Source organism: Patiria miniata, unplaced genomic scaffold (genome assembly GCF_015706575.1).
Source record: "Patiria miniata isolate m_02_andy unplaced genomic scaffold, ASM1570657v1 HiC_scaffold_28, whole genome shotgun sequence".
NCBI lineage: Eukaryota > Metazoa > Echinodermata > Asteroidea > Valvatida > Asterinidae > Patiria > Patiria miniata.
This window is the reverse complement of record NW_024037067.1, coordinates 2,610,661-2,626,752: the sequence shown is the minus strand read 5'-3', so window position 1 is coordinate 2,626,752 and position 16,092 is coordinate 2,610,661. Positions and strand designations below refer to the sequence as shown.

Sequence of the window (16,092 nt, the reverse complement as noted above, 5' to 3'; positions counted from 1 at the left end):
ACGAGTAGTTGACAGCGATCGCTCTCTGTGCCTATTAATCGACTGCCATTCATTGTACACAATTTTTTTTTGTGCACAAACCAATTGCGGTCCTGGCCATGCCTGAAAGGTTGTCAGGTTAGCGGTTATTCCTCCTGTTTTCACTGCAATTGTAGGCTGAATCTTCATCGTGGATCGTTTTTTACTTCAAGGACCTGTGTAATGGTTATTCCATTTGGGGTGAGTTGCAGTTGCAATTAGTGTGTTACGGGGACAAAATTGAACATTTTCCAAAACTTTTTGCCTATACTATCGTTTTCGAGAAAAACTCGCTCCAGCCCTAGATGACAACCCAATGATAAAACTCAGGGCTGGGTAACTCCAGCTACTAGTATATAGGCTAATCAGAAAGTGCTGCCTTTTTCAGATGTTTAATTTTTGTGAAATTTCATGTTGAAATTTTGATACGCAAACGTGTGCAAATGTATCTGGAAATTTCACGAAAAATGGACATCTGAAAAAGGCAGCACTTTCTGATTAGCCTATATAGAGGGTGAGAATGCTTCTAAGTTCTAAAGCAAAAAAACCCTACAAAGTAAGTCTAAATGTGAAAATCAAAATTTGGCAAAGTCGACACGTTTTTGTACATGTGGATGTGTGGCCTATGTTAACGGAGGCAGTCCAGTAAATAGGCCACATTTATGGGGCTACACTCAGTAGAGCTAAGGCCTATGTCAATTTTGACTTTGACTTTTTTGAGTGTCATTTAGTCAACTTTTTTTGGTGAGTCTTTCCCTTCCTATATAGGATCGGGGTACTAAAAAAAGTAAGGATTACCCAACATTCTATCCCTCCTTTTAGTAAAATTTGAAATAGTTCGGAAGTAACTCACCTTAGCTTGTGCAAGGTACATGTAGGCCTCAACGAAACTTTGACTTCATGATGCAGTTCATGGAGGCCGCCATTTTGGTTTTGACTTCCCCAACGTTTAGATCGATAGAGGGCGCTTGAGACAAACTTTGCAAAATCCCAGCCTCGACTCCAGGGGTGCGTGCTCGTTCCTTACACTAACCCCTGGCTGTGATGATGACGTAAAATAATGACGCTGAATGGCATTTTTTTATGAGATATATTTTTCCCAAAGTTCGTTTTTACGAGATATATTTTTGCGAAGTTCGTTTTTATGAGATACATTTTCCCAAGTTCGTTTTTATGAGATATATTTTTCCCAAAGTTCGTTTTTACGAGATATATTTTTGCGAAGCTCGTTTTTATGAGATATATGTTTCCCAAGTTCGTTTTTATGAGATATATTTTCCCCAAAGTTCGTTTTTACGAGATATATTTTGTCGAAGTTCGTTTTTATGAGATACATTTTTCCCAAGTTCATTTTTATGAGATATATTTTACCTAGCCCGACTGCGAAGTTCGTTTTTATGAGATACATTTTCCCCAAAGTTCGTTTTTACGAGATATATTTTGTCGAAGCTCGTTTTTATGAGATATATGTTTCCCAAGTTCGTTTTTATGAGATATATTTTCCCCAAAGTTCGTTTTTACGAGATATATTTTGTCGAAGTTCGTTTTTATGAGATACATTTTTCCCAAGTTCATTTTTATGAGATATATTTTACCTAGCCCGACTGCGTCTGGCCGTACAGTACTATCGCAAGCTCTGTATGCAGTACATGTACGGCCAGACGCTCAATGCTTCCAAAAAGACTGAATTTTTTTCCCCGCTGATGTAGCGATTTTGCTACAGATTTTTATGCGAGCGTGCTTGGGTAAGATAATGAATATGCATCATAGTTTATGACGTTTGTCGGGCGCGCGGCGCGGCTGGCCATACAAACACGAGGTCATGATCGTAACAATCTAGTGTTTGAAACGCTAGAAAACCACGTTGACTTCCATTAGGATTGTATTTGTCGCAATTAAAACCCTGTATTGTTACGGTCATTATAGCTTGATTGTTTTACCTTTTCTTATGAAATCAAATCAGTTCATGTCAAACATAATGACCAATGAGTGCACGAAAATTCGTTTTAATGTAACTTGTGAGTTGTTTCCCCAAAACGAGTTTGTTCTGCATTTCAAAATTGAATATTCAGTGATTTGTCATAATGACTGTGTGACGTTATGAGATTTAATTTCATGAGAAACCATAAAACAATGAAAAAGAGCATACCCGAAACAAATACAGTAATTTAAACGTGAAAAAAAAAAAAAAAACCAAATGAAAATTGAAAAGTCAACGTCCATGGAAAAATAATAATAATAATAATACACTGGTTGTTTGGGCAACAACCCGAGCTCACCAGGTCAAGCTATATTAAGTTGTAAGTTCAGCAAGTGATCGGTCTTGATGTCTTACATTAGGGGATTAAATTTCGTGAGAAACCGTCAAACAACTAAAAAAATTCTTTCGAGAAAAGCGCGCTGAATAAAACTAGTGGTCTCGCACCGCCAAGACATTCATCCGCACGCCGTAGAATATTTTAAGTTTCGTTCAATAGAGGGCGCGCAACATAAATAGTGGTCTCAACAACACATCAACACGGATGCTGCAAAATTGAACAAAAAGAACATACTCGTTTCCGATGAACTACTCAAGAAATACGAAATGGTCACAATTGAAATTTGGTGCACTTGGTTTTCACGGCAAATCCGCTCTCTAAAACATGTCATTCGTTTCCCCATTGCACGTGGTGAATATGAGCCAATCTGCTCTATAAAACATAACATTACTGCGTTTCCCAATTGCACGTAGTGAGTATGAGCCAATCTGCTCTGTAAAAATGTCATAACTGCGTTTCCCCATAGCACGTAGTGAATATGAGCCAATCTGCTCTGTAAAACATGTTATTACTGCGTTTCCCCATTGCACGTAGTGAATATGAGCCAATCTGCTCTGTAAAAATGTCATAACTGCGTTTCCCCATTGCACGTAGTGAATATAGCCAATCTGCTCTATAAAACATGTCATTACTGCGTTTCCCCATTGCACGTGGTGAATATGAGCCAATCTGCTCTATAAAACATGTCATTACTGCGTTTCCCCATAGCACGTGGTGAATATGAGCCAATCTGCTCTATAAAACATGTCATTACTGCGTTTCCCCATTGCACGTGGTGAAAAATGTGCCAATCTGCTCTGTAAAACATGTCATTACTGCGTTTCCCCATTGCACGTAGTGAATATGAGCCAATCTGCTCTGTAAAAATGTCATAACTGCGTTTCCCCATTGCACGTAGTGAATATAGCCAATCTGCTCTATAAAACAAGACATTACTGCGTTTCCCCATAGCACGTGGTGAATATGAGCCAATCTGCTCTATAAAACATGTCATTACTGCGTTTCCCCATTGCACGTGGTGAATATGAGCCAATCCGCTCTATAAAACATGTCATTACTGCGTTTCCCCCTAGCACGTAGTGAATATGAGCCAATCTGCTCTGTAAAACATGTCATAACTGCGTTTCCCCATAGCACGTAGTGAATATGAGCCAATCTGCTCTGTAAAACATGTCATTACTGCGTTTCCCCATTGCACGTAGTGAATATGAGACTATCTGCTCTATAAAACATGTCATTACTGCGTTTCCCCATTGCACGTAGTGAATATGAGACTATCTGCTCTATAAAACATGTCATTACTGCGTTTCCCCAAAGCACGTAGTGAATATAAGCCAATCTGCTCTGTAAAACATGTCATTACTGCGTTTCCCAATAGCACGTAGTGAATATGAGCCAATCTGCTCTATAAAACATAACATTACTGCGTTTCCCCATTGCACGTAGTGAATTTGGGCCAATCTGCTATATAAAACATGTCATAACTGCGTTTCCCCATTGCACGTAGTGAATATAGCCAATCTGCTCTATAAAACATGTCATTACTGCGTTTCCCCATAGCACGTAGTGAATATGAGCTAATCTGCTCTATAAAACATGTCATTACTGCGTTTCCCCATAGCACGTAGTGAATATGAGCCAATCTGCTCTATAAAACATGTCATAACTGCGTTTCCCCATAGCACGTAGTGAATATGAGGCAATCTGCTCTATAAAACATGTCATTACTGCGTTTCCCCATTGCACGTAGTGAATATGAGCCAATCTGCTCTATAAAACATGTCATTACTGCGTTTCCCCATAGCACGTAGTGAATATGAGCCAATCTGCTCTGTAAAACATGTCATTACTGCGTTTCCCCATAGCACGTAGTGAATATGAGCCAATCTGCTCTGTAAAACATGTCATTACTGCGTTTCCCCATAGCACGTAGTGAATATGAGCCAATCTGCTCTGTAAAACATGTCATTACTGCGTTTCCCCATTGCACGTAGTGAATATGAGCCAATCTGCTCTGTAAAACATGTCATTACTGCGTTTCCCCATAGCACGTAGTGAATATGAGCTAATCTGCTCTATAAAACATGTCATTACTGCGTTTCCCCATAGCACGTAGTGAATATGAGCCAATCTGCTCTATAAAACATGTCATTACTGCGTTTTCCCATTGCACGTAGTGAATATGAGCCAATCTGCTCTGTAAAACATGTCATTACTGCGTTTCCCCATTGCACGTAGTGAATATGGGCCAATCTGCTCTATAAAACATATCATAACTGCGTTTCCCCATTGCACGTAGTGAATATGAGCCAATCTGCTCTATAAAACATGTCATTACTGCGTTTCCCCATAGCACGTAGCGAATATGAGCCAATCTGCTCTATAAAACATGTCATTACTGCGTTTCCCCATAGCACGTAGCGAATATGAGCCAATCTGCTCTGTAAAACATGTCATTACTGCGTTTCCCCATTGCACGTAGCGAATATGAGCCAATCTGCTCTGTAAAACATGTCATTACTGCGTTTCCCCATTGCACGTAGTGAATATGAGCCAATCTGCTCTGTACAACATGTCATAACTGCGTTTCCCCATTGCACGTAGTGAATATGAGCCAATCTGCTCTCTAAAACATGTCATTACTGCGTTTCCAATTGCACGTAGTGAATATGAGCCAATCTGCTCTGTAAAACATGTCATAACTGCGTTTCCCCATTGCACGTGGTGAATATGAGCCAATCTGCACTGGAAAACATGTCAATACTACGTTTCCCCATTGCACGTAGAGAATATGAGCCAATCTGCTCTGTACAATATTCAGTGATTTGTCATGATGACTGTGTTACATTTTGAGATTTAATTCCATGAGAAACCATCAAACAATGAAAAGGGCATATCCGAAACAAATACAGTATTTTACACGTGAAAAAAATACAATCCAAATGAAAATTGAAAAGTCAACGTCCATGGAAAAAAATAATACACTGGTTGTTTGAGCAATAACTGGCGAGCTCACCAGGTTAAGCTATATTGAGTTGTAGGTTCAGCAAGTGATCGGTCTTGATGTCTAACATGAGGAGATTAAATTTCGTGAGAAACCGTCAAACAACTAAAACAATTCTGTCGAGAAAGGAATAAAACTAGTGGTCTCACACCGCCAAGACATTCATCCGCACGCCGTAGAATTGTTTTAATTTTCCTTCAATAGAGGGCGCGCCACATAAATAGTGGTCTCAACAACGCATCAACACGGATGCTGCAAAATTGAACAAAAAAGAACAAACTCGTTTCCGATGAACTACTCAAGAAATACGAAATGGATTCAATTGAAATTTCGTGCAATTAGTTTTCACGATGTGTAGCAGAAGTCGTTTGAATGGCGTGAGAAACCGTGGAGCTATTAATATAATATGATCGTAACAATCTAGTGTTTGAAAAGCTAAAAATCCATGTTGACTTCCATTAGATTTGTATTTGTCGAGAATGAAATCCTGTATTGTTACGGTCATAATAGCTTGATTGTTTGACCTTTTCTTCTGAAATTAAATCTGTTCATGTCAAACATAATGACAAATGAGTGCACAAAAATTCATTTTAATATAACGTGTATTTCTTGAGTTATTGCCCCCAAAACGAGTTTGTTCTGTATTTCAAAATTGAATATTCAGTGATATGTCATGCACGGCAGTTTCACACATAAAAAAGTACGCCCTCTGTTGGCGAGATGGAGTTAGTGGTAATACCACGTGACATGCTAGCGCGATGTAAATAAACATTACGCGCAGCGATCCCTTTGTTTCGTTGGTGGATTTAAATACCCCGCGAAAGATATAAAGATTGATTGGTTAATTAAAATGAATATGCAACAGATTACCAAATAAGGCTCTACAAACATCAATGAAGCTATGTACGGTCGACAGTTGCCATCTAGCGTGCACAAATTCTGATAATGTGTGTTTTTTATGCAGCGTGTGACTTGTGACCTGGTTCGATTTAGCGTTTTTGTGCCGTCATTTCCACTTCGAGAAAACATCATTTTTAAACTAAAATGCAGTTTTGTGACGCATACTTGGTCAATCTATCAATAAATGGGTTATCTAGGTTCACGTTGATATAGACGAAAGGTTCGGGTCGACATGCTTTCGTGAGATTTTAGCCAATATTGAGGGTGAATAAAACAGGAATTCGTCAAGTCGCGACGTACGAAGTGTACATGCAGTGTCATGGCGTGACGAGTGGGGACCTTCGTGGCCATGTTTTGGCATGATTTCGGAGATTCAGACGGAAATCTCAAAGGTAAGCCTACAGATTATGTATTTACTCTGCTCAGAAGATGTAGTTTTTGTAGTTTCTCCTTGTTTTTAGCCTGCGACACAAGGATTTTGTGTACGTACGCCGCGCCATGACAGGAAGTCATTACAGTAATGTCGTACATGAAACAGTCGTAGCGTAGGCGCCTTGAGCTATCCCACAGCACGCACTTTTGGACGACGCAACGACTCGTGTATGTAGAAGACTTTCATCTAAGAAATATTTCTGCCCAGTGTGCCTTGCTAGTTGCAATTACCCAGAAATCGTATTCGTAATAAATAATCACAATGCATTCCATAATCCTAACAAGGAAATCTTCCAATTTCAATATGATTTTTACATTTTACTAAATTATAGCATAGCCCTACAAAAATGTAGGTTACATTGCCAGGGCCATCATTTCCTTTTCGCCCTCACTGTTCAGCTGTTTATAATTGTACTTTCATGACTTTGTAGAGTATTTTTTTTTCAGTAATTTCAAATTTGACCTGGGAAAATGACTTGAGACTTAGTTTAAATTGGACTGACTTAACATTTGTACCTGGGACCAAGTTGACCTGGAAGTGGAACTGACACGACTGAGTTGGCCATGCTGTCTCAGACGGTCAGACCCCGTCAGTTAGGGACCAAGTCGTTAACAGTCTTTTTGTGGTTGTTGGGTACGGAGTTTAGTCGAAACCCATGTAATGCATGCTCTTGTTCTTGTTGTGTACAAACACAAACGTCACGTAACTGTACAAGAACTTGAATGTGTACTTTAATTTGCCATCTAGACCTATTGGTTGTCTCTCGGACGCTGTGGAGGAGGTTGGCCTACATTTCTTCTTATGCGGAGTGTACGGCATTCCACCATGACACGCAGATGACGTACCCTGCCCTGACGAAGGATACCTTCAGAAAATTTGACAACTTTCATCGGTGAGCATCTTGATATTATTTTACTTAAAAATTGATCATAAAATGTATGTACATGTACATGCATGTACATACATCATGTACATGAATGTACATGTTTACATGTATGTCTGTGCCTATAGAAAAATATAAAATATGAAACTTTCTTATCTTCTATAGTTTTTAACACTCATATTCAATGCAAGAAAAATCCCAGCAAAGTTGTTTAAGATAAGACACAGACAACAATCTTGAAAATAACCTGGCAATAATTTTCAACAAAGACTTTTGAGACGTTTCCTTTTACCTGTCCTTTTCATTTTTTTTACGTCACATTTAACCTAATGTGCACATGTTCAAATTGACGTCAACACCAGAAAAGGACTGGTGTATTTGCTGCCACCATGCATCTCAAAGTATCCCATTAACTTTGTTCCATTTGTTATATTCTTGTTGGCTTTCAGGTTTGAAGAGTTTCTTCCTATTTCTGGATTGAAGATGGCAAAGACATGCATGGCCTCGTATAATGGACGAGCTTTGGATTCCTCCGCATCTGATCTGTACTACCCACCCATTGCGATTGAACTCCTTATCAGTTCCTGACCATGCCATGACATGGCCATGTTCATTCAAACAGCCCAACCCCCACTCTGAACCTTTCTAAATAGTCCATGGTGAGGAGTACATGTACATGTATTTTCAGTGTGATCTGAATTGGGAGTGGTAGGTGTAGTCTGTTCGCTGCCTCCCTGTCCCAGATGCTTGAATAACATAGTTGACGTAAACATTTCATAATGAATAACTTACTGCCGGGGGAATTGAGAAAGTTTGGGAATTTAGGAGATAACTGGAGGTAATCATTGATCAGGACAGTTTCTGTTTTGTCGTTTATGCCATTTCAGATGGTATATATCTTGTCAATGTCACCACAAACTGACACTTGCGCACACATGAGTGCGCTGCACGCGTGCGTATTTACAGATTCGGGATATTTTGGGTTTCACGAACTGACATCCTCCACAGTGCGACACTTTTAGAGTGCACCCATGCATTTTGGGTTTCACGAACTGACACCGATCTTAATTTTAACCAATTAAATCCCTTTTTAATGAAAAATTTGTACATGTTTAATCACACAAGTACACGGATAGATGTATTGCCGCATCATGCTTGGGTGTCAGTTCGTGAAAACAAAAATTGTACAAATATGCCTTGTTGCCTCTAAAAGTGCCACTCTGTGGGGGATGTAAGTTCGTAAAACCCAAAATATCCCGGTTCTGTAAACACGCGCGCTTACAGCGCACACACGGGTGCGAGAGTGTCGTTCGTAGTGATGATGACAATCTGTACCTGATTTCACGACACTTATTGTAACCTAGGATGCATCGTTGTATCCCTAGGATGACGCATCCTGTGATTCATTTCACAAAATATGCTGTAAGTGCGACACGTCGTAGTGTATTCAAAGGACAAACGGTGACTGCATGTACATGTACATGTATTTTCATGTTATGTATTTATTCAAAGAACAGTAAATAGTCGTCGAAAAGTCAACAAAGAATCGTCAATTGTACTTGTTAAAACTTTTCTAAAATATTTAACAAAATTGACGATGTATGATGCATTCACACTGGAAAAAAACTTCACAGTGGACTGTGTTTGCATCAAATTGCGAAGTGATGTAGTGCTTTGTAAATCTGGTGCAGGTCATCCAGGTACGTGTACACGTACATTTGTGAAAATTTAATAAAGCGAAAATTGAAACCTGAAATTTCCATCACCACCACTCATGAAATAGTGCAGTTGAACTGCAAGCTCCTTTCTCCAACAAAATATTAATAATAAATAAATATAAAAAAACCTTTACTGTCTTCAGGTGTGAGGGTATGCTTAAATCCATTTGCCCTTTCATAAAGTTGAATTTTTGAATCACTTTCTTGAATCTACTGCAACTACCCTATTTAATTTTTCAGACTTTTCATAGTTTTATCACTTGCCAAACCTGATTTCACAAGTTGAGTTCATGCATGCATTACATGTGCACTTTATTTACTTGTAAAATATGGCTGTTGTAAAGTTTCACTTCTGTAAATGAAACTTTTTTTTTTAAATGATATGGATTGGTTGTGAAATAAAGAATGCGTTTATTGCCAAACAAAAACCTGTTTGTTATTGTTTTGTTTAAGCTATAGATCCCATTAATTGTCAGCAACTTCCCCCAGAATATTAAGAGGATAGAGTGTCTCATACTGATGTCAAATTCATGCTTGGTTTTGGATTGTGCTGCTTTAATATGCTGTACAAGTTACAACACTCACTCACTCACTGTACATGTACAACACTAAACATTTGTGAATTTCGGATTGTGAGTTTATTTTGTCCACAGTGAGTGTTTTCATCTAAAGAAAGATGGTTCTTTATTTCTATGTAATCTGTTTTGCACTGTATGTATTTTTAAATTTTATTCAATGTCTTGCGATTGTCCGTAAAATCTAATTCTACCTCCATGGTTTTACGTACACATGTACATGTACATATGTGTACACGTTGTACGGCGCTTTTGTGTACGCAACACACGCGGCGCTAGGCCAGTTGGTACCCGCGCGCCAGTTTGCATGTATTAGTGGGATACTAGATCGTGAACCAGCGATGCAGCAGCCCAAATTCTCTGCGAAGCTTTGGAATTGTAGTCTGACTTTCAACGTCTATATTTTATTTTAAAATGTCGACCCGACCAAGAAAAAGTATGATTTGGCTATTTTCATAACTGAATAATCGTACCAACATAAAGATTTCTTCTGAAAAACTGCGTTTCGCTTTCTTGAAGGGCTTTTAAAAGTCTTCGATACGCGAATAAATTCATCCCGCATTGCAAAAATGTTGGCGAAAATTCCCCTAAAACACACCTTGGCATATAAATTATACCCTTTTCTCATTTATTTCCTAAAGAAAACATCATATCCCGTCATTGCCTGTCATTTATGATAATAAAACGTATTTCTAAAGTGTCTAATTTTGACATTATTTGGGACGAAACATCGATGTTTTTTTCTGTATGTGGACGGCGCCATGTTGTGTGACGTCACCGGCATCATTGGAGTTCACAAATACAGAACTAACGCATTACAGACACTTTGTGTGTGTGCGCGCTATGCATGTGGAACTGCCGTGCATGATGACTGTGTGACGTTATGAGATTTAATTTAATGAGAAACCACAAAACAATGAAAAAGAGCATACTCGAAAAATACTACGAAATGGATTCAATTGAAATTTCGTGCAATTAGTTTTCACGATGTGTAGCAGAAGTCGTTTGAATGGCGTGAGAAACCGTGGATCTCTTAATATAATATGATCGTAACAATCTAGTGTTTGAAAAGCTAAAAATCCACGTTGACTTCCATTAGATTTGTATTTGTCGAGAATGAAATCCTGTATTGTTACGGTCATAATAGCTTGATTGTTTGACCTTTTCTTCTGAAATTAAATCTGTCATGTCAAACATAATGACAAATGAGTGCACAAAAATTCATTTTAATATAACGTGTATTTCTTGAGTTATTGCCCCCAAAACGAGTTTGTTCTGTATTTCAAAATTGAATATTCAGTGATTTGTCATGATGACTGTGTGACGTTATGAGATTAAATTTCGTGAGAAACCGTCAAACAACTAAAAAAAATAATTCGAGAAAGGGCGCGCTGAATAAAACTAGTGGTCTCGTACCGCCAAGACATTCATCCGCACGCCGTAGAATATTTTAATTTTCCTTCAATAGAGGGCGCGCCACATTAATAGTGGTCTCAACAACGCATCAACACGGATGCTGCAAAATTGAACAAAAAAGAACAAACTCGTTTCCGATGAACTACTCAAGAAATACGAAATGGATTCAATTGATATTTCGTGCAATTAGTTTTCACGATGTGTAGCAGAAGTCGTTCGAATGGCGTGAGAAACCATGGAGCTATTACGGTCATAATAGCTAGATTGTTTGACCTTTTCTTCTGAAATTAAATCTGTTCATGTCAAACATAATGACAAATGAGTGCACAAAAATTCATTTTAATATAACGTGTATTTCTTGAGTTGTTGCCCCCAAAACGAGTTTGTTCTGTATTTCAAAATTGAATATTCAGTGATTTGTCATGATGACTGTGTTACATTTTGAGATTTAATTCCATGAGAAACCATCAAACAATGAAAAGAGGATACCCGAAACAAATACAGTATTTTACAGGTGAAAAATACAAACCAAATGAAAAATGAAAAGTCAACGTCTATGGAAAAATAATAATACACTCGTTGTTTGAGCAATAACCCGAGCTCACCAGGTCAAGCTATGTTAAGTTGTAAGTTCAGCAAGTGATCGGTCTTGATGTCTTACACGAGGAGATTAAATTTCGTGAGAAACCGTCAAAGAACTAAAACAATTCTGTCGAGAAAGGGCGAGCTGAATAAAACTAGTGGTCTCGCACCGCCAAGACATTCATCCGCACGCCGTAGAATTTTTAAAATTGTCCTTCAATAGAGGGCGCGCCACATAAATAGTGGTCTCAACAACGCATCAACACGGATGCTGCAAAATTGAACCAAAAAGAACAAACTCGTTTCCGATGAACAACTAAAAAAATACGAAATGGATTCAATTGAAATTTCGTGCAATTACTTTTCACGATGTGTGGCAGAAGTCGTTTGAATGGCGTGAGAAACCGTGGAGCTATTAATATAATATGATCGTAACAATCTAGTGTTTGAAAAGCTAAAAATCCACGTTGACTTCCATTAGGATTGTATTTGTCGAGAATGAAACCCTGTATTGTTACGGTCATAATAGCTTGATTGTTTGACCTTTTCTTCTGAAATTAAATCTGTTCATGTCAAACATAATGACGAATGAGTGCACAAAAATTCATTTTAATATAACGTGTATTTCTTGAGTTGTTGCACCCAAAACGAGTTTGTTCTGTATTTCAAAATTGAATATTCAGTGATTTGTCATGATGACTGTGTTACATTTTGAGATTTAATTCCATGAGAAACCATCAAACAATGAAAAGAGCATACCCGAAACAAATACAGTATTTTACAGGTGAAAAATACAAACCAAATGAAAAATGAAAAGTCAACGTCTATGGAAAAATAATAATACACTGGTTGTTTGAGCAATAACCCGAGCTCACCAGGTCAAGCTATATTAAGTTGTAAGTTCAGCAAGTGATCGGTCTTGATGTCTTACACGAGGAGATTAAATTTCGTGAGAAACCGTCAAACAACTAAAAAAAATAATTCGAGAAAGGGCGCGCTGAATAAAACTAGTGGTCTCGCACCGCCAAGACATTCATCCGCACGCCGTAGAATTTTGAAAATTTTCCTTCAATAGAGGGCGCGCCACATAAATAGTGGTCTCAACAACGCATCAACACGGATGCTGCAAAATTGAACAAAAAAGAACAAACTCGTTTCCGATGAACTACTCAGAAAATACGAAATGGATTCAATTGAAATTTCGTGCAATTACTTTTCACGATGTGTGGCAGAAGTCGTTTGAATGGCGTGAGAAACCGTGGAGCTATTAATATAATATGATCGTAACAATCTAGTGTTTGAAAAGCTAAAAATCCACGTTGACTTCCATTAGGATTGTATTTGTCGAGAATGAAACCCTGAATTGTTACGGTCATAATAGCTTGATTGTTTGAACTTTTCTTCTGAAATTAAATCTGTTCATGTCAAACATAATGACAAAGGAGTGCACAAAAATTCATTTTAATATAACGTGTATTTCTTGAGTTGTTGCCCCCAAAACGAGTTTGTTCTGTATTTCAAAATTGAATATTCAGTGATTTGTCATGATGACTGTGTTACATTTTGAGATTTAATTCCATGAGAAACCATCAAACAATGAAAAGAGCATGCCCGAAACAAATACAGTATTTTACAGGTGAAAAATACAAACCAAATGAAAAATGAAAAGTCAACGTCTATGGAAAAATAATAATACACTCGTTGTTTGAGCAATAACCCGAGCTCAACGGGTCAAGCTATGTTAAGTTGTAAGTTCATCAAGAGATCGGTCTTGATGTCTTACACGAGGAGATTAAATTTCGTGAGAAACCGTCAAACAACTAAAACAATTCTGTCGAGAAAGGGCGCGCTGAATAAAACTAGTGGTCTCGCACCGCCAAGACATTCAACCGCACGCCGTAGAATTTTGAAAATTTTCCTTCAATAGAGAGCGCGCCACATAAATAGTGGTCTCAACAGCGCATCAACTCGGATGCTGCAAAATTGAACAAAAAAGAACAAACTCGTTTCCGATGAACTACTCAAGAAATACGAAATGGATTCAATTGAAATTGCGTGCAATTAGTTTTCACGATGTGTAGCAGAAGTCGTTTGAATGGCGTGAGAAACCGTGGAGCTCTTAATATAATATAATCGTAACAATCTAGTGTTTGAAAAGCTAAAAATCCACGTTGACTTCCATTAGGATTGTATTTTTTGTGAATGAAATCCTGTATTGTTACGGTCATAATAGCTTGATTGTTTGACCTTTTCTTCTGAAATTAAATCTGTTCATGTCAAACATAATGACAAAGGAGTGCACAAAAATTCATTTTAATATAACGTGTATTTCTTGAGTTATTGCCCCCAAAACGAGTTTGTTCTGTATTTCAAAATTGAATATTCAGTGATTTGTCATGATGACTGTGTGACGTTATGAGATTTAATTTGATGAGAAACCACAAAACAATGAAAAAGAGCATACTCGAAAAAAATACAGTATTTTAAACGTGAAAAAAAGACAATCCAAATGAAAATTGAAAAGTCAACGTCCATGGAAAAATAATAATAATACACTGGTTGTTTGAGCAATAACCGGCGAGCTCACCAGGTCAAGCTATATTAAGTTGTATGTTCAGCAAGTGATCGGTCTTGATGTCTTACATGAGGAGATAAAATTTCGTGAGAAACCGTCAAACAACTAAAACAATTAATTTGAGAAAGGGCGCGCTGAATAAAACTAGTGGTCTCGCACCGCCAAGACATTCATCCGCCCGGCGTAGAATTTTTAAAATTTTCCTTCAATAGAGGGCGCGCCACATAAATAGTGGTCTCAACAACGCATCAACACGGATGCTGCAAAATTGAACAAAAAAGAACAAACTCGTTTCCGATGAACTACTCAAGAAACACGAAATGGATTCAATTGAAATTTCGTGCAATTAGTTTTCACGATGTGTAGCAGAAGTCGTTTGAATGGCGTGAGAAACCGTGGAGCTCGTTATATAATATGATCGTAACAATCTAGTGTTTGAAAAGTTAAAAATCCACGTTGACTTCCATTAGATTTGTATTTGTCGAGAATGAAATCCTGTATTGTTACGGTCATAATAGCTTGATTGTTTGACCTTTTCTTCTGAAATTAAATCTGTTCATGTCAAACATAATGACAAATGAGTGCACAAAAATTCATTTTAATATAACGCGTATTTCTTGAGTTATTGCCCCCAAAACGAGTTTGTTCTGTATTTCAAAATTGAATATTCAGTGATTTGTCATGATGACTGTGTGACGTTATGAGATTTAATTTGATGAGAAACCACAAAACAATGAAAAAGAGCATACTCGAAACAAATACAGTATTTTAAACGTGAAAAAAAGACAATCCAAATGAAAATTGAAAAGTCAACGTCCATGGAAAAATAATAATAAAACACTCGTTGTTTGAGCAATAACCCGAGCTCACCAGGTCAAGCTATATTAAGTTGTAAGTTCAGCAAGTGATCGGTCTTGATGTCTTACACGAGGAGATTAAATTTCGTGAGAAACCTTTAAACAACTTAAACAATTCTGTCGAGAAAGGGCGCGCTGAATAAAACTAGTGGTCTCGCACCGCCAAGACATTCATCCGCACGCCGTTGATTTGTTTTATTTTCCTTCAATAGAGGGAGCGCCACATAATTAGTGGTCTCAACAACGCATCAACACGGATTCATTTTAAATTCATTTTAATATAACGTGTATTTCTTGAGTTGTTGCCCCCAAAACGAGTTTGTTCTGTATTTCAAAATTGAATATTCAGTGATTTGTCATGATGACTGTGTTGAATTTGGAGATTTCATTCCATGAGAAACCATCAAACAATGAAACAGAGTATACCCGAAACAAATACAGTATTCTAAAAGTGAAAAATACTAACCAAATGAAAAATGAAAAGTCAACGTCTGTGGAAAAATAATAATTCACTCGTTGTTTGAGCAATAACCCGAGCTCACCAGGTCAAGCTATATTAAGTTGTAAGTTCAGCAAGTGATCGGTCTTGATGTCTTACACGAGGAGATTAAATTTCGTGAGAAACCGTCAAACAACTAAAAAAAATAATTCGAGAAAGGGCGCGCTGAATAAAACTAGTGGTCTCGCACCGCCAAGACATTCATCCGCACGCCGTAGAATTTTGAAAATTTTCCTTCAATAGAGGGCGCGCCACATAAATAGTGGTCTCAACAACGCATCAACACGGATGCTGCAAAATTGAACAAAAAAGAA

General features: G+C 37.8%; 2 protein-coding genes across 2 annotated transcripts in view; one reads left to right on the top strand and one right to left on the bottom strand.

The window, feature by feature from the left end:
• The window catches only part of LOC119735005 (tuberin-like), a 35,150-nt gene extending 34,169 nt beyond the window's left edge, over positions 1-981 (bottom strand). The window contains 1 exon segment of the mRNA XM_038208681.1: positions 872-981. The gene's annotated coding sequence lies outside the window, so the exon portion shown is untranslated.
• Positions 982-6,100: 5,119 nt separating this feature from the next.
• LOC119735006 lies at positions 6,101-8,768 on the top strand. The gene is made up of 3 exons (XM_038208682.1): positions 6,101-6,632; positions 7,421-7,565; positions 8,006-8,768. Exons 1-3 carry the CDS (start codon positions 6,590-6,592, stop codon positions 8,142-8,144), a joined length of 327 nt encoding a protein of 108 aa, XP_038064610.1. The 5' UTR covers positions 6,101-6,589; the 3' UTR covers positions 8,145-8,768.
• Positions 8,769-16,092: the final 7,324 nt, after the last annotated feature.

Bases quoted from the DNA above. Each gene is read 5' to 3' on its own strand.
- LOC119735006 (XM_038208682.1), top strand. From the start codon at position 6,590: ATGTTTTGGCATGATTTCGGAGATTCAGACGGAAATCTCAAAG. The intron at 6,633-7,420 runs GTAAGCCTACAG...TTTGCCATCTAG, and splicing joins TTCAGACGGAAATCTCAAAG to ACCTATTGGTTGTCTCTCGG. The intron at 7,566-8,005 runs GTGAGCATCTTG...GTTGGCTTTCAG, and splicing joins AAATTTGACAACTTTCATCG to GTTTGAAGAGTTTCTTCCTA.